This window comes from Caloenas nicobarica, chromosome 9 (genome assembly GCF_036013445.1).
Source record: "Caloenas nicobarica isolate bCalNic1 chromosome 9, bCalNic1.hap1, whole genome shotgun sequence".
Classification (NCBI taxonomy): domain Eukaryota; kingdom Metazoa; phylum Chordata; class Aves; order Columbiformes; family Columbidae; genus Caloenas; species Caloenas nicobarica.
This window is the reverse complement of record NC_088253.1, coordinates 16,419,180-16,437,602: the sequence shown is the minus strand read 5'-3', so window position 1 is coordinate 16,437,602 and position 18,423 is coordinate 16,419,180. Positions and strand designations below refer to the sequence as shown.

Sequence of the window (18,423 nt, the reverse complement as noted above, 5' to 3'; positions counted from 1 at the left end):
CAGGATTCTGCTCAGCAGCCGAAGGTGTGTTTTCAGACACCCCAGGGAGCGCAGAGCAGCACGATGCCCAGAGAAGATCAGGACATCAGGCAGGTGCTCCTGAGCACCTTTTGTGTTTCCCTGGGTCACTGCAAGGGAGCAGGGAGCTGCTGAGAAACTGCAGCCTTCCTCCTGCCGCCTGGCAACACGGGGCACCCTGTGCTATTGTCAGTATTGTCATTTCCTTTCTCCTTTGCAGGGAGCATCATGAAATGTTGCCACGGAGCTGGAAGGGGCTCTGGCAGGAGAGGAGCTCTGTGGAGGCAGCCGCAGGCAGGACATCAACCCCAGTTCTGTCCGCACCACGGTTCGGAAGACTGAGAAGGTGCTGCCCGCTGGAGAAGGGCCCCAGTCCTGGTGGGATGCATGCAGTTCTGTGAGAGAGGAAGAGGTTGTGGACGGAAAGGGAAGGGCTCATGGTTTTTGCTATCACTGATGTCTTTACTGAGCCCTGTTAATGATCTTCCTGTTTCCTTCCCTCTCCTAATTGCAATGTAGAAAATTATCCTAACTGAGCAGAGAACCCAGCTCACTAAGGACAGTCTAGGTAAGGCTTATCCTTATGTCTGCACCTGGTCTTCTGCACCAGAGACTTTGGAAGATGACCACAGGTACCGGCTGCTCCAGGATCCTTGATGCCAACATCTCTGAGATGGGAGGAGGATGCGAAGGAGTTCACCTTGTGTCTGATCGGCTTCTTCAGTGCCAATGAACGTGAGAACTAGAAGAGAAGTTAAAGGGAAGGAAGCAACAAGTACGTGTTGTTGTGAAGTCATAAGGCAGGAGGAGAGGAAGGCTCGAGTGCAGAGAGGAACTGAACATCAGAAAGAGCATAGATTAAGAAGTCCAGAAAGGAGAGCAAGAGAGACACAGAGCCTCTCACCTGTAATTCTTGTGGATCTTGTACCACAAGAGTTTCATTTTACGACCCTCCTGCCAGTGGAACCTCAGCTGTGCTTCAGCCAGGAGGTTCCACTGGCAGGTGGAAAAAAGCTCCAGCAAAGACACTTTTCCCCCAGAAGATGCATGTGGCTGGGCTGTGTCTGTCTGGCACGGGGGCTCCGAGGGAGACCTGGGGTGTGGAGAGGTGCAGCCAAAGCCAAGTGTCTAGGACTGTGCCCTCTCCCTCCAGAGAAGCCCATGGGACTTTGGGAGCACACCTGCCATGTGGAGAGGTACAGGATCAGCCCAGGGGCACACCAGTGTTCCCAAATTTCCACCATCACTTGCTTTCTGCAACCCTCCTTTGGTCTTTGCCTTGCGAGCATCCCTATGGGGCAGGCTTTGCTGCTCCCCATGCTGCAGTGGAGGTGGCGTTGGGACCGTGCTCAATGGTGATAGGAGATGGTCCCAGTAGGATACAGGTCCCCGCATTGTTTTGGGGAGGGCTGTGGTTATGAACTCCCATCCCGCATCATCTCAGGAAATGGGGAGAAAACAGGGATAGGAAGAAGGGGGCAGAGAAAACGAGATGAGGTGGGTGGTGATGGGGACTCATGTAATATGCAGATGTGGGGGTTTGCCTTTGCAGAAGGGAGGATGTCAGGTCCAGCTTCAAAATGGGGCCAGGGTGTGCTTACTGGAAATGCTGACAGGAAACTAAAGGGGAAGAAATGGCAAATGAGAGCGGGTTTTGCTCCAAGCACGAAAGAGGAGGAGGGGTGGTGTGGGCAGCAGACATTACACCCACGGAGGCTGTGGACACAGAGGGGCCTGTGCCCACTGCCTGTGCTGCCCACGTCCCTTCGGTGGCAGGGGTGACAAGCCATGGCTGGCATGGTCAGTGCAGCTCTGGGGAGGAAAGGACATTCCTGCAGCTGAAGGTACCAGGGGGCTGCAGGGGCCCCTGCCTGGCTGGGCCTTGTACATCCCACGTGTGGGCAACTAGAAAGCTCTGAGCAAGCCCTTTCCTTGTCAAACCACAGTGGTCCTCAGTGTTTGGGGGATGGCAGAGTGTTTAGATCCCAACCCAGCCTCAGCCAGCACACCGAATGGGGTGGACATCAACCCGTCACCCCGTCGTGACGGCAACCTTGCTTTCTCCAAGGTTCCCTGATGTAAAACAGAGCGGATTCGGGTGGCATGGGGAGGCGGCACTGCAGGAAACTGGGGAAACCCCTTTCCCGTTTGCCCACCCATGCCAGTGACACAGGAGCTACTGGACTGTGACATAAAATACTGGGAAATGGTCATCAGTGGCGCTCAGCTGCGTGATTTGGGTCTGTCTCAGGGCCGAGGACACATGGCCGGGATGAAACTGCAGGAGGAATCAAGATAGCGAAGAGAGGAGATAAAAATCAGGCTGAAGCAAGAGAAGGGGAAGTGAGGGGAAGCCTGTGGGTGCAGAGGGAACCTTTGGGCAGGGCTGCAGCTCACCCCGGCCGAGCATTGACCCTCAGGCTGTGGAGAGAGCTGGAAGCCTCCAGCCGATCCCACCAGGCACCCAGCATCATCACCACGAGGCTGTCGCAAGGACGGGATGGAGGTCCAGCTGGCCGGTGGCTTGCTGCCCGTGCTGCTCCTCGCCTGGCTGCCCGCCAGTGAGTCCCCCCATGCCCTCGGCTCTGCTTGGAACTCTCCTGTCTTTGCATTCACCTGCAGGAGGTTTGGGATGTGGTTGCTGCTGCTTTTTCCTCTCATCTTGCATCATTTAACCCCCACTCCTGCACCAGCACCTCGCTATGTGCCTTGCAGAGGGGTTCCCCCTGCTGCAATTGCCTGTGCCCAGCCTGCGGGCTCTGCCCACGGGGACTCAGCTTCGGGCTCTGCCCACGGGGACTCAGCTTCGGGCTCTGCCCACGGGGACTCAGCTTTGGGCTCTGGGGGTTCGAACCAGTATTGCCTTCAGCAGCAAGGAGAGAAAACAGTCAGGGGCTGGGGAAGGAAACAGAAGCTCACAAGCCTGATGACTGCGCAGGGGGTCAGCTTCACTTGGAGGATGTGGATATTCCTTAGCACCAACCCAGCCCTCCATGGCTGTTGGCGGTGTTTTATTTGGGTTTTTTTTGGCAGGACTCGCTTGCCAGACTTCAGCCACGGTCGATGTGTCGGTAGGGTTAGATGTCATCCTGCAGTGCCTGCTCCAGAACAGCACCACTGGGGAGGTGGAGTGGTTTAATATCACCCATAACAATGACGGAAAGCAGAACAAAAGTGGGGAGATGGAACAGCGTTTTTCCTGGCTCCTCTTCCGCAATGTGAACAAGGCACATACAGGAACGTACGCGTGCGGGATGAAGAGCACAGGGAACATGTTCATGAACAGACATTCTGACCAGAATCCTGGTAACGGAAACAAGGCCACCAGCGCCCAGAGCAGCAGAAAGGAAGGAGAGCAGGAAGGTAAGAGAGGGAGGACTCTGCCGAGAAGGTGGGAAGTGACTGCAGCTCAAAAGTTCGGGAGTGCTTCTGAAGTACCCCAGAGCGAGCATGAGGGGATGGGTTGGGGGTCTACTATGTTTTCTTTCCTTCTCTAGGGCTGACCATTTCCCCACAGCTCACCTCGCCGTCCCACCTCACGCTCCATGAAATGGTGGAGCCTGAGCCTGTGGCCTCGGTGGCACGTCCTGCTCGGGTGCCAGAAGACCCTTCTGCCTAGGTTGCAGGAGGAGGAGGAGGTGTCTTCCCCCTGATTCTCCCATTTTCAGTCCTTTCTGAGACAGAGCAATGCTTGTGCACTGCACGGTGCTGGGTGGCACTGATCAATGGGCAATGTTTCCATGTTCAATGTTGAGGAATGTTTAGCAGCCAGATTTGGAAAAGAGCATCAGCTGCTGGAGGAAAGGACAGTTACTTCACTGCGTCTCTCATGAGCAACACATGCCAGTAGGATATAACCCCTGCAAGGTTATATATATGACTTATATTTCACTTACATTTATATTTTTCTTTCCTCCAGGGACAGTCAGCCAGCTGGAAGAGTCAGATGTCCCCATGGACTGCAGGTTCAAGATTTGGTCAGAGGATCTCATAGTACATGTGAGGTGGTACAAAACTGCAGGTCTGCAGATGGGGAATCAAGCCCACACCATGGCTCTGGAAGAAAACTGCACCAAACTCACCAGTTCTGACAAGAGCGCAGCCAGCATGGGAATCTGTGGGTGCAGGGTGTTCGTCACAAGAATAAACTCGACAGACACTGGAAATGGCACCCAAGAAGCAGTTCCCAGTAAGTGACACTGCTAACGTTATCATGGGGGTGATGAACAAGCAGATAATGATGCTACAATGAATGTTTCCTGGTACTGCTGCACGCCATTTCCCCTGAAAGCATCCCAGGCACGGCAGGGACTGACCCAGCACGGCCCTTTTGGCAGATCCATCCCACCACGGACCTGCTTGCACCATCAGATTCTTGAAACAGGACCTGCCACATACTCCAGCTGTAGCACGTCAGCTGAATGCTGAGATGGCTGGAGCTGTGGTGGCAGGAGCGGGAGGGACAACCAGGGCTGGGGGGGTCCAGATCTCTGCCCCAAAGCAGAGCAGGGAGCAGAGTGTCCTCTGCTATTTCTCACTTGTGTTTCTGTCTTCCAGCCTATGACCCTGGGGCACTTCAGACCAATGTCACTGAGAAGAAAACCTGGACAGGTGAGTCCCCACAGTGCCATGGCTGCAAGAGTGGGGGGTAGGAGGTGTCCTCAGGGAGGAAGAGGAGCAGCAAAGGGGGAAACACATCCTGATGTTTTCCTGTGAGTGGGTGGGAGCCGCTGGCAAACTGGAGCGGGCACCAGCGGATCAGAGGCTGTGATGCTGGGAAGGGACTCCGATCATAGAATCACAGAATAGTTTGGATTGGAAAGGACCTTCAAAGCTCATCTAGTCCAACGCCCTGCCATGAGCAGGGACATCTTCACCCAGATCAGGTTGCTCAGAACCCTGTCCAGCCTGGTCTTGAATGCCTCCAGGGATGGGGAATCTGATGCTCTGACCAACCCCCTGGCTGAGTTTAGATGAGTTTTTGGAGACCGTTCCCCACTGGATTTTGTCAGCACCCTGGGGCTGTGCGGGTGATTTGGGGTCTGGAAGCCCAAATTTGGAAAAGAACTGTTGCCCCTGAAAGAGGCAATGGCAGCATGTGTCCCTGCACGGGGGGATGGTGGCTCACAAGTGCCTCTGTGATAGTTTTGTGTGCAGGACTCCACTACCCGGTGTGTATCATCTTCGGCTTAGTGGTCGGGACGCTTCTTTACATGCCGATAATTTGCTTTCTGCTGTGGCAGCACAGAAAGAACAGAAAAGGTAAGGCTGAGCCTGTGCCGAGCCCCCAACTCCTGTGGGAGCCAGTCAGCATCTCCTCCTCACCTTGTCTGGGCAAGCCTGGCCTTAGGAGATGTCTATCTTTGATATCCTACTGCTCCTGCTCACTCGGTGTTCCCTGCATGAGCCTGTCCTCCTGGACAAGCTGTCCCGGAGTGGGGAGAAGGTTCACCCGTTCCCTTCCCTGTGGCCAACTGCTGGTCAGAGTCCAGTTATGGCACAAGCCACGGTGTAAGTGAAACAGGTCTTGCACATCACTACATTTCCAGAAGTGTCCAGCTCAGAACTCTTCTCCAGCCCCTCCAAGGGCTTTTAAATCTCTGCCAACCCCTCCTGCCCCTTGGCCATCTTCAGAGCCAGCCAGCTGCTGAGCCCCATCCTTTCCTGCAACAAAAGCAGGACCAAAGCAGATGTTTTCTTTATTTAAAATAATTACAATTATTTGAACTACTATTTAAACTATGTTTCTTTTATCAGGAAAGCTCGCAAGCAGGGAAGTGGCAGAGGAAAATCAGCTCAGCACGGTAAGCCAGGGAGGGCTTTGCACATATTGTTTCCTTCTCCCTGTAAAAAAACCAAAAACCAAAAAACAAACCACTGGCTGTTGAATACCCATTTAAAGGATTTCAGAATAAAATCAGCTTTGCTTTTGGAAAACGTAGTCCTAAACACTTAGTAATTCCTATTAAGTAGGGGCTTATGAGCTCCTGAATAGGTGGCACCTCTGAGCAAGCTGGATAAGTGCAAATAGTTGTGCCAGTGGAAAAAATATTAGCAGGGGAGATGCAGAAGGGAAAGCCAGGGCTCTGCTCATTGTTCTCTCCCCTGCAGGCAGCCCCGGTGACAGGGACAGAGGACCTGACCTACGCCAACCTGAAGTTCGAAAAGAAGGGGACTAAACCCACCTCTTCTGACATTGTTTACACCGAGATCAAACCATTGCAACAACAGCAGAAGAGTGAGGATGCTGGTCCTGCCGACGCAGGGGTGGATGTCTCCCCTGAGGGAGACGGCAAATGAGGGAGAAGGGAGGGACAAGCAGCTTATTGTATGTCTGTCTGGGTCTTCAGCCCCAAAAACTAGGCATTAGCTCATACAGAACTGCAGTCTTGGTGACCAAAGTCACCTATTTATCCCCAAACGGCTGCACCGCTGTGCTTTGCATTCCCCCGGAAGATGCCATCTCTCAAGGTGAGGACAGAGCTCTTCCAGCCGGTTTTCCCTTTGCCTTTCCGCAGCTCCAAGCAGCACTGAGCCTCGGCAACTCCTTTCATGGCCTCAGGTCATCAATGGGCACTTCTAGCAACTTGCACCGTGTTTCAGCAATGTCTGTGCACTGCGTGGCCACCATGGCGCACAAAGCATTCCGTGTCCCCTTAGTGCTGGACATGCTGGCTGGGGTGGCCATGAGAAGCTCTTCTTGGCACTGGAAAAGTCCTGGAGCAATTTTCTGGATTTTTGCTGGAGCAGGCACCTGCTGTCATGTGGGTTGACCTTGCTCTGGTTCACTGGCTTGAAACGCAAGGAGCAAGGATGGGAAAGCATCATTTGCTTCGCAGAGGTGCCACACAGGTGCTGCTGCAGCGACCCATGTAGATCTGCTTCATACCAAGATTGGACGGATGTCCTTGTGCATGTAGAGCTTTCCTGTAATTTAGGAAAAAAAAAAAGAAAAAAAAAGTGATCTTTTGCTCTTTTGCCCTCAGTGTTTCCAGTTCTGTATTGCTGATGGAAACCCAGCTGAAGTCCAGCAGGAATAGTCACCCACCCCTGGAGACTTTCTGGTTTCTCCACAGTCCAGTGTCAGAGCAGCTACCCATGGGAAACGTCCCCAAATCAGTGGTGGTGGAGCTCCCAGTGTCCTGGGGCCAGAGCTCAGGTCACACGAGGCCAGGAGGACACAGGCAAGGGCTATGGAACAGGAAAAATTTGGGAAAAAATCCCAAATATTTGGGGAGAGCAACCAGTGCAAAAGGGGGTGGGATGTGAGGGTCGAACTGTCGAACTGGAGAGGCTCATAGAGGCATCAAGGTTGCTGGGGAAGTGCTGCCCAGGGATGCAAAGCAGAACCAGGCTCCACCAAACTGCAGGACATCCTCACCAGCCTCCTCCTGGGTACCTGCAACCATGGAGGAGGAGCAGGTGGAGAAGGAAGAGGATCCCTAGGGGTGCCCTGGCTTGGAAAGGGAAGGATTAAGTTAAACGGGCAGGTATGAAATGCTGCCAAAACCTCAGCAGCAGCTCCTGATGGAGCTGGAGGAGGAACTGAGTTTCGAAGGTGTTGTGCCAGGTCTCCTCCTGGCTGCAGAAAGGAAGCAAGATGGAAGATCTCCAGAACATCGCACTGCCCTTTGCTCCTTGGGGGCTGTTTCCAAACTACATGCCCAGAGGTCCATGGGATTTGGCTTAGAGCAGACACCACTCAGCCATGGCTCCCACCCCATGCTCATGGCAAGAAAACCCATTGCTTGCACTCGGATGGGACATGAGGGTGGCCATCACACCCTCCCGACGAGGTGCTGGGGCAGCCAGGGAGGCTGGGGTGGGACATAAGTCCAACAAGGGATCAATGGGGGTCTGCTGGCCACCTTTATGTCAACAGCCAGCTGAACATGAGCCAGCAGTGTGCCCAGGTGGCCAAAAAGGCCACCAGCATCCTGGCTTGTATCAGGAATAGTGTGGCCAGCAGGACCAGGGCAGCGATCGTCCCCCCTGTACTCGGCACTGGTGAGGCCCCACATGGAATCCTGTGTTCAGTTTTGGGCCCTTCACTACAGGAAAGACATTGAGGTGCTGGAGTGAGTGCAGAGGAGGCAACAAGGCTGGTGAGGGGGCTGGAGCACAAGTCTGGTGGGGAACGGCTGAGGGAGCTGGGGCTGTTTAACCTGGAGAACAGGAGGCTGAGGGGAGACCTTATCGCTGTCTACAGCTACCTGAAAGGAGGTTGTAGTATGGAGGGTGTTGGTCTCTTCTCCCAAGTCACAAGTGACAGGACAAGAAGAAAAGGCCTCAAGTTGCACCAGGGAAGGTTCAGATTGAATATTAGGAAAATTTCTTCCCGAAAAGGTTTTTCAGGCATTGAAACAGGCTGCCCAGGGAAGTGGTGGAGTCACCATCCCGTGGCATTTAGGGACCTGGTTTAGTGGTGGACTCGGCAGTGTTAGGTTAATGGTTGGACTCGATGATCTTAAGGGTCTTTTCCACTCAATACGTTTCAATGATTCTGTATAGCTAGGCTGGGTGGCACTTGGGTTGGCCCAGCACAGCCCTCCTCATGTTCCTGCAGCATGAAATGACCAATGTTGATATTTTAAGGAGAAAAGGCTTTAAAAAGAGACGACTTCAACTAAGAGTGACTGCTCTTGATTCCAAGAAGAGCTGAGCAGGGAACCTGAGAGCTGTATAAAAAGCCTTGGCAGCCAGTTATCCTTTGCAGAGGCAAGAGGAGAAGTTTCAGAGAGGGCAAATAGAGCTACAAATGAGTTCTTCAGCATCCCACTGGTCAAAAAAGAAGGCCATGAGGAAAGGAAAATCACAAAGGACATGAACAGAATGGCATGATCACTAAATTGCAGAGGCAAAATTGGAAAGCCAAGGTACAAAATGTGTTCAGACTAAAAAGGGCTGTGAAGGCCCTGCATTTGCTTACATGCCCTAAAAAGAAGAGGAAGGAAAAGGAGAGGCCCATTGCTTCACTGAGAAAGAGTCATTAATCGATGACGTAGAGAAAGCTGGGACGTTCATAGTGCTGTTTTTGCACTGTCCCTTATGCCCAAGGTTAGTGGGGCTCAGATATGGGATAATATTTTTAACAAGGAACCAGGAAAGAAGCCGTGAAAGAGCCTTTGAGCAGCTACGTGGGTGAAAAAGAGGTGAAGCAGCCGCAACTGTTTGGGGAACTAGCTGAGACAAGATCTTGAGGGTTTTTGCAAGCGCAGGCAGGAAGAGTGGGGGCAGCGTCTTTGTCCATCCACTGTTTTCAAAAAGGTGAAGCAGCTATGGCCAGGGCTGAGCCTCTGAATTTCAGTTCTCAGAAAGATGCTATCAGCAGCAAGCGCATGAGAATAAAGAGATAATAAACACAACACCCTCATTGCCCCAAACGCATACGTGCCACCTCTGTACAGAGGTATCCATTGTCCCCATGTGTGCTCAAGGCAGGTCGGTGAGACATCCGTGATGGGTTTCTGTGGCAGGTGCACGGAGGCATCCTTACTGCCCCACAAGCTCTGCCCACTGCATGGAGGAAGCCTGAGTCAGGTGAAGAAACAGAAGTAAAAGTGCTGGTAGTTTGAGGGGGTTTTTTTTGTTTGTTTGGTTTGGTTTTGTTTTTGTTTTTTTTAGAGCAGAATCTTAGCAGCCTGCACCTGAGGAGAGCATGAAGGAGCTACTCAGCTTCCATGGAAGAAAGGTAGTGGGGGGGGCAGCTGGGGAGGTCTCTGCAGCTTCCCAGGAGCTGCTGCCTGATGTGGTCCCCAAGCCTCCACCAGACTCCCTGCCCAGTGGGGGAGCAGCAGGAATCCACGTGGGAAAGAACAGGGACGTGACCCAGAACACAGTGGGAAAACCCAGAACGAGCAAAGGGCAAAAGAAAAAACAAGCCCAGGAGCAGATGAGGAAGAACAGGAAAGGATGGGGATGGGTGGTAGTGGGGAGGACTGTAGTATAGTTGGATGGTGTGAAAAAGGAGAGAAGCCAGCAGAGAGAAGAGAGAAAACAGAAGAAAATTAGGCAAAGAAGAACCAAAAGAGAGAGGTGGAAGGAAGTGGAGTGGAGAAAGAAAAGGAGAAGAGAGACCAGAAGAGTCAGAAGGCGAAGACACTGAGGGAAGAAAATAACTCAGGCTGAGGAAGGCATTGACCTCACTTTGCTGTGGGAAAAAAGAGCAATTAATTCATTGGGTGATTAATTGTATTTCTGCTGGCAAGTTCATTGGACTTTAACACCTCTGAAGCTCTAGGGATGTCCAGGCCAGGCACAAGGAGAGGTTTATTTCCTGCTCTGCAGAGCATGCTTTGCACACCTCGAGGGCTCACTCTCTTCTCTCCCTGCAAGCCTTCTGCTCCTTACTCAACCCAGAGAAAGCCTCTGTCTGATAGACTGAATAACAACGTTAATCTAGGCAGCTTGATTTTGTTCTTTCCAGTGGGCATCATGTATGCAAGTCATGTTTTCAGTGGAACTATTTATGGAGAACTCCAGGATGTAACCCAACATCTCAACGGTTCCAGAAATCACTGAGAGTAGAAGGAAAGACGCGCTTAGAACACTACTAATAGCAGTCTTAAACACTTTATTATTGGTCACTTTATTTCAAGAACAGAACAGCCTTTCATCCCAGCTCCCTCCATCAGTTTAGTGTGTAACCCAGGTAGCACAAAAAAAGCCAAGCAGTCACATCCTGTAGAGCAAGACCTCCAGACAAAGCAACCCCTGCTGAGACGCCGGCTTTGGGCTTTCCTCCTCTCCCTCCCTGGGTAAGAAGCAGGCCTGGCACAGAATGTGAACAGCTCCCGCATCCTGCACCTGCACAGATGCTTCACTAAGAGTAATTACGCAAATAAATAAAGAGCAGTCAGTATCTCACGGAGCGGGAGCAGATGGTGACCACAGATCATCTAGAAATTAAGTTATTGCTATGTTTTTACTTACTGGACACTGCAGCTAACTCACTTGGTAACCGCCAAGAGAGGCGACAATCTCAGACTGCCCTTGTGTTATCAGCTCTTGTTGGACAGAAAGGTGTGGGAGGACAAGGTAGATCTTGTTTAATCTGCTCCCTGCCTTAGGGGCAGGAGTTTTCTCAGTGCAAGTGAATCTTTATCATTTTGATGGAAACAGACAGGAGCAGGGGATATCAACAGCGGACTCCCAAAACATTGGAAATTCATCATGCCTGCCAGACCAAGGTGTTCATGTAGGCTGCTATGAGTACATACTGCTAGGTGTACTCACTGCTCCTGACTTGCAACAGGAGCTGCTGAGCCACCTTCACCTGGTAAGGAACTGCAGGTTCAAATTTCAAAGAGAGCAGGAGCCCGGTGTCACCCTGAGAGCTGACCCGCAGCTGCTGATTAATCAAGACAAATTAGAGCTGCACAACACGGGCGTGGAGAAGTACCTGTCCCTGCCACATGCACGAGGTCAATCTGACACTTGATTCCACTTCCCTCTGCTGGTGGGACATGCTGTGACAGCCAGCAAGTCAAGCCAGCTAAAACAAGGCATAACATGGAGTCTAATACATATGAGACCACTTGTCACCAAAGATGATCAGGCAGGTTACAAGTGATGAGCTCACAGCAGCGTCAGTGCCCACCATGTCCCTCCCCACAAAGAGTATTGGCCAGAGAACATGAGTTTAAGAAGATGAGGAGGACTGCAGGAAGAACCTCAGGCTGATGGAAAAGCAGAGGAGTCATTCGCAGGACATCCAGAGATGTCTTTGTTATGCATCGTGCAGCTGGTTCTCTTTCAGGAGAATCTTCTCCCCAGGCTTGAAGGCAGGCATCCCCAGGTACGGGCAGCTGGCACAGCGGAACGCATCCCCCAGGTAGCACTGGCAAGAGAAAGAAAAGCACCTTCTGTTATCAGGGGCAAATTTCAGTTCTCTCCTCCTGTGATACGTTTTTTCCAGCTCAAGAGATGGCATGTTCCACAGCATCTATCAGCACAGAAACCACTTCCCTTCTGCCTCCTCTCAACACATGCCTGGTTAGCGCGGTTAGCAGAGCTCTGCAGGGCACTGTGCTCATGTGGAAGAGGCGAATTTCCACCCCAGCCGGTGCACGTGGGCATGGCTGCAAGCTGGGCTTGGGCAGCCCCGTAACCGCCACCAGCTCCCCTGGGGCTCCCACAGGGTGATCTTGTCCAAGCAGATCACTGGTTAGACATGAGCAGGGAGGCAAAGTTTTGCTCTTCCCTGTTGACTCCTGCAAGAGCGGCACTGGTGCTGGAGCAGACAGCACACACTGGTACAGAGCATATGGGCACAGGGCAGCAGGCTGAGGCTCTGCAGAAGCTGCACAAGCAGTGTTTGGAAGCAGTAAACCAGCTCAGGGAGCGATCACTAGAGATCTCAGTTCTTAAGACATAAATCATACCCTGCAAACCACAGTATAGAAACAAAAATGACTATTTACATTTCCACAGGCAGATTTGGGCTGTGAGCTCTTCTTCTCTTGTTCCAGCTCTTCAGCCAGGCCACACGTGCTGCAGAAAAATAGAGAAGACACCTGCATCTTTCTGCTTAAAGGTCATGAGTCACTAACACTTGTGCCAGCCCTACTCACACCCAACAGCCCTTGCTCTCTGTCACAAGACACAGCTGTCTCTGGGATTCTCACGCTCTTCACTTTGCCCTTCAACACCATGGTTTGTTTAACAAGTGCTGAAACACTCCTGAGACGTGGGAAATTACTCTACAGCACTTGCTCTGTGTGCTATTTGTCCTTGAAATCTGAGAAACCAGGGTTTTAGTCAAGGCTGCATAAACTGTGCAGTTGATCATAGCAGTGTGGTAAATTGTAGCAGTTTTGGTGTGGATAGCCAATTCTCATTGTATTTGGATTTACATTCAAATAGCTAAGATATCAAAGGACACGACCCAAGACAATTATGCTCTGAGGAACAGCAAAGTGTCTACAACCTTTTTAAAATCCACCCTACTCTAAGTGTTTAATGTTACAGTTGAAAGGTTCACCAATACACTAATCCCAGCACTGACCAGTTCTTGCAAGCTTTCTTTTTGCCCATTTCTTTGCAGGATGGAGCTCTGAGGGACAATGGATCTGGCTTTTTCAAATCCTCTGAATCCAGCAGCTCATCAGAGTCCAGAAGATCCTGAAAACATACCATGGAAGATAACATCCAGGAAACTGATTTGGCAGTAGGGAATGACACTGTGGTGTTATGTTCAACAAAACGGTGCTATCAGTAGCACCAGCATTCGAGTGTTGCAGCTGTGTCCTCTTATCCCTGTCTCCTCTCCACCCTCACCACACCCCTGGCTCTCAAGACCTTACACAGTAGATGAGATTATTTTACCCTCGGGATGGTTTCTACCTCTGGAGTTGTAAAGCTTCCCAAGAGGCATGACTGAAACTACTTAGAGTAGGAAAAGAGAGGAGAGAGAAGGAACAACAGCGAAGCCTCACAAATAAAACCAGATACCATCTCTTCATCGTTCATATCATTGGCAGACAGAGTCCACAGCTTGGCAGTGGCTGGGTCCACTGAGGGTTTTCCTGGAGCCAAAACAAAGGAAGAAATAGTAGTTACTCCAGCCTTTGCCCCATCTACTTGCAGCAAACAGATTTCAAACAACTTTGGAAAATCACACTTCACAGGTTGTTACTGTAGTACTCCCTACCCCAGAGCTGCCTCTCTATTCCAAGGGACACTTGCCACTCAAGAGGCAGGAAATCCAGATGTTTAGCACGCATCACTCCTTACCTGAAGGACCAGGTTTCTTGGCAAAGGAAAGTTTGAGCTGACTTGAGGATCCCACTTCAAAATTGGGCTTCCTGCCTTCTATCTGAACAATGACAAGGTCATTGCCTTGGTAGCCAAAATGCTCTCGGACCGACTGGGCCTCCTCTGGCATCAACGCTTCCTTTTGCAGCTGCAGTGGAAGATTTTAGGTTAACCTCATACAAAACCTCTTATTTCAGCACCCAGTTCAGCATTCCAGTGAGCACAGACAACTGGTATTTTCAATCTTAAAGAAAACACTGTCTTTGCGGTAACTAAAGTTTGTGGCAGGCAGTGTCCATGGACATTTACAGTAAACCAGGGTACCTAAACACCTTGTCACCCAGAAGTCTTCAGGAATCGTCACCTACATTTCAAGGTAACTGCACGAGGGAGTTTCTGAAAGAGGTTAGTACATACATACCTCCTTCACTTCCACCAGCCCAGAGAGAGTCAGAGCGATGGGGAGTTTGGCTGCTGTCTTGATTCTGCTGTTGTTTTCTGAAAGACACAAAAGTAGGAATTAGGAGGAGAGAAGAACAAGAACAGAGGTCACTGAGAAACCTGGAAGAGCAGGAGCTTTAGAAGGAAGCACTCAAGAAAAACGTCTGCTTTCAAACTGGGCCCTTTCTAGTTGACAGCAGGAACAAACCAGAAAGAGCATAAATAGCCTGTTCATTAAAATAACAACCTGGCATCACAAGCCATTCTAGCTCCAGATCTGCTCTCTATAGGCCAAAACCTTCCTCAACCCAATAACACCCACCAAGAAAAGAAAAACAACAACAACAATCCCCACAACACGCCAAAACCCAAACGAAATCACCCAAAATATTTTCACATGTTAAAATGAACAGCTCACGAAGTTTTCAAAACGTGGACTCCTAAATGAACATTACATTCAGAAACGTAACATTCAAGAGCCTTGTTCTCATAGGCAAAAGTTATTACAATCACCATTTAATCAGAAACTCATTACAGGCTTATTTGCCTGGGCACAGAATTGTGCTGAACAGAATCCATTCACCCTCTCTCACTAGTCCCACTTGCACTTTATTCCAAGTCCACCAAATTCCAGCCTGTCAGATGTGACTTTAGAAAAGAGAAATCTCTTCTCCTCCAGACTTTGCATGTTCTTTATTCTGACCCAGAAGCGTTCCCCCCTGCTCCTAAGGTACCACTTGTACCACAGAGCCACTGCCAGCTTCAAAGCATCGACCAGTCTTCCCGACCTGAAGTAAGTGTTTCTGCTGCCACTTACACCACCATTTTCAGCACTGCAGGCTGTGCCAACAGAAACACTGTCAGCATAAACGCTTCTATTCTTATCTGGTGGTGTACTACTTCCCACTTCCATCCTGAACCAGCTCCCTATGACAGTAAGGTCAAGTATAAGACAGAGCAATAATCATGTGTTCACCTTCTTGTGTGTTCCTCCAGCTGTCCCATGGCAGGTGCTCTGGCTTTACTCTTAAAACTTAGTCCAAACACTTCTACCTTTTCTGAATAACTACTTCTCAGCTGGCTTCTGGGACAGCCTCTCTCAGCATTTGTCACCTGTTCTTAAAATCACTTCAGAAGCTTCTCAGAAACACATCACCTGTAACTATTTAACATTACATGCCCTAGGAAAAGACCAGTGTCCACTGAGCTTCTCAACGTAGTTTAGGAACAAGCCTACCCAGCACTTTTGGTAGTAGGAGAGTGACTGCAAACATCTCTGACTGATACCAGCTTAAACACATGACAAAACCCTTGGTATTCAGGTTAGTGTGTCAGGAGAACTAAAATCTCTGAACGTCAGTCAGGGTTCCTGAGCTTTCCATTTCAGCCTAACGCTCACATGAATTGCTATGTTGCTGTGAAAGCACAGCTGATGTGGATTCTCTCACCTGATTCTGTAACCACTGGTTCTTTCAGGAGGACACGGCCCCCTGGCTTAAGTATCCGAGCTATTTCTGCCAGTACCTCTGCACTGTGCTGAGCAGTACTGCCTGGTACCACACCAGAGAGAACTACATCGAAACTGGACTCTCTGTGAGCCGCTGAAAAGAAAAAAAAGAGGAAGATGGTACAATTTTACCAATATACACACAGAGCTTTGCTTAATACATCAGTTCCACCTCGCTTCTCATCCCTCACACTTGCGTATAACAGCAATAACTGATTAAAGACCCCAGTCGTATGAAGCATGACCAAGGTATCTCACTTACTTTGCTCTACTGCCAGTGGTAAGAGTTAGCAGTAGGTGCTATTGTTCTGAATGCTGACTTACAAATCAGCTCACGCAACAGATGCACGCTCTCCTTTTAAAAGAAACACTGAAAAATTAAGCTCATTCTTACACTGAAACAGTTGGTTAATGTTTTCCACTGCGACACGATTATCAGCTCCCACCAGTGTCTGAATTTTATCCACCAAATCCTTCAAGGCTTCAACTGGCGAGGAGCTGTCCCAGATGACGGCCACACGCTGGCCCGGTGTGATTCCAAACTCCCCCATTTCTGCAGCAGCAACAAACCTGACAACGGCAGAGAGAGGAATGGGTCAGGGGAGACAGAGAGGGAGGGTAAGTGCCAAGCACAGCATGAACTTTTGTGGATTGGGACTTAATCACAAAGCATCAACTTTTTTTAATAAATGGGGACTATTTTCTGGACACAGGCAGCACGGAGTTCCCACAAGCTAAGCGTTAACATGACACTGAGAAATAGCTACACTTAAGGGCATAATTCAGTTTCTCTTCAGTTCAGAAACTAGTTTTGAAGGGAGACTGCAAGCCATGCTTAAAAAAATAAAATAAAACAAAATAACCAAACCAAACTCACCTGCTTTTCTTAAAGATTTGAATAGAGACATACACAGGATTTCAGGATTTACAGACTAGTGACAAATATTTGACATTAAACACTGTCCTGTCTCTCCTACTCAGGACATGGCCTAGCAGAGTTTGCTTCTGCAGTACATAAAAAAAAAAAGTAACTTCGGGCATTTCCAACATTCTAGATAGAGACTCTTTCAGCTCTTATCATTGGTGGCACTGGGTGAGCAATTACATGGAAGGAAGAAGGGAAAAGAAGTTCAGAATGGGAGAACTCTGCACCTTGTCTGAGTTACTCTGGTAGGAATTGGCTCTAACACAGCGCACAGCACCAACCAAGTACGGACTGGAAGATCTTGGATGTACACTACAGGTTAGAGCACCTCACAGCTGGCCTTGAATGCATATGCAGAGCAAGCTAAGCAACTACAACAAATAGGAGCACTAGTAAACACACACATTAATCCCATTGAAGAGTCACCTTTCCCAGGAAGAAGGTTGAAAACCTCAAAAGATACATAAGCTGTTAGGCTAACGTGGAAAAAAAATAAATCCAAAGTCACATCTTCCTCTCAGAACAGCAGGTTGTCACCTTTCAAGACCACTCAGAGCCCAAACTATATCAACAAGAGCCTCCATCAATCCCTTGAGACACAAATTAAAGGCAGTAGGAAGCTACTGTAGCCCTCAAAGACATGACGTTACATCTGCCTTCAGTCAGTGTAAAGGCTGGGAGTTACTGTCAAAGAACACACAGTCAAGCTCTTAATGGGATGCCAGGGGCGCAGTGGGGGAGGATACTTTTACTGTCTATATTTTCTAGTAGAAGGTGGAATTTAGAAGTTTTGGTGTATCAGCTGTCTTCCTTTTAAGTATCTCCAGCCCTGGATGACAACGACCTGGCTTTCTCAAGCACCTGAGTGCCGCGTTGGCCAGGACTCAGTGAGGACAGCGAGCCAGGGGAGGTTTATGTTGGACATGAGGAAAAGGTTCTTCACCCAGCGGGTGCTGGAGCACTGGAACAGGCTCCCCAAGGAGCTGTCACGGCCCCAAGCCTGGCAGTGTTCAAGAAACAACTGGATGACACCCTCAGACATGGTGTGAATTTTGGGGTTGTCATATCCAGGGACAGCAGTTGGACTCGATGATCCTTGTGGGTCCCTTCCAGCTCAGGACGTCCCCTGATTCTCTTCTCCCCACCGAGGATCCCCCCGTTACCCCAGCCTGCCAGGGAGGCCCGAGGGCTGGACCGGGGCAGACCCGGCCCTGGGGGTGGCGAGGGGGCCTTATCTTAATGTCACACACGTTTAACAGTCCTCAAGGAACACCACCGCCCACAACAGGGCAAGGAAGGGGCTTTAAACAATACTGGAGGTTTCCAGCTTCAACAGATTAAGAAGCTACCGCATGTAGCACGTCACAACTTCAAGCTCGGGCCTCCTGCGCGACCCGCAGCTCCCGGCGGGCCGGGGCCGGCCCAAGGCCGTGTCTGAAATACACCCCACAGAGCGGGCAGAACGCACCGCTCCGCCACCGGGAACGGCTCCGAGGGGCCGGGAACAAGGCACGTGGAGCAATCTCACACAGGAATCCTGCCCGCCCCGCCTCACGCGGGGCCTCGGCAGAGCCTTTTTAAGGGGAAAAAAAAAAAGAGTGTTGGCCAAGGCGGGAAGCGCCTCTCACCGCCCCCGCGCTGAGGAGAGAAGAGGGGTCGCGGAACAGACTCCGAGCCCCCGGCCCGCCCGCACTCACCTTCGGACGCGTCCGCCCCGCGCCGCCTCGTCTCGATCTGATGTCGTCACCGCCGCGTCCTGCCCTCGTGACGTCATCGC

The 18,423-nt window shown here is 50.6% G+C and overlaps 2 protein-coding genes across 2 annotated transcripts; one reads left to right on the top strand and one right to left on the bottom strand.

Annotated features, from left to right (window-relative positions):
* The first annotated feature begins 2,507 nt into the window (after window positions 1–2,507).
* On the top strand, window positions 2,508–6,881 carry LOC135992198 (uncharacterized). The gene is made up of 7 exons (XM_065641195.1): window positions 2,508–2,579; window positions 3,052–3,381; window positions 3,938–4,207; window positions 4,576–4,629; window positions 5,164–5,280; window positions 5,776–5,822; window positions 6,130–6,881. The coding sequence occupies exons 1-7, from the start codon at window positions 2,519–2,521 to the stop codon at window positions 6,316–6,318; spliced, it is 1,068 nt and encodes a 355-aa protein (XP_065497267.1). The 5' UTR covers window positions 2,508–2,518; the 3' UTR covers window positions 6,319–6,881.
* Window positions 6,882–11,657: 4,776 nt separating this feature from the next.
* Window positions 11,658–18,420, bottom strand: CIAPIN1 (cytokine induced apoptosis inhibitor 1). The gene is made up of 9 exons (XM_065641142.1): window positions 18,344–18,420; window positions 16,116–16,291; window positions 15,663–15,815; window positions 14,195–14,271; window positions 13,753–13,921; window positions 13,471–13,544; window positions 13,025–13,140; window positions 12,441–12,510; window positions 11,658–11,857 (listed from the first exon to the last, which is right to left on the bottom strand). Exons 1-9 carry the CDS (start codon window positions 18,418–18,420, stop codon window positions 11,747–11,749), a joined length of 1,023 nt encoding a protein of 340 aa, XP_065497214.1. The 3' UTR covers window positions 11,658–11,746.
* Between the last annotated feature and the right edge of the window lie 3 nt (window positions 18,421–18,423).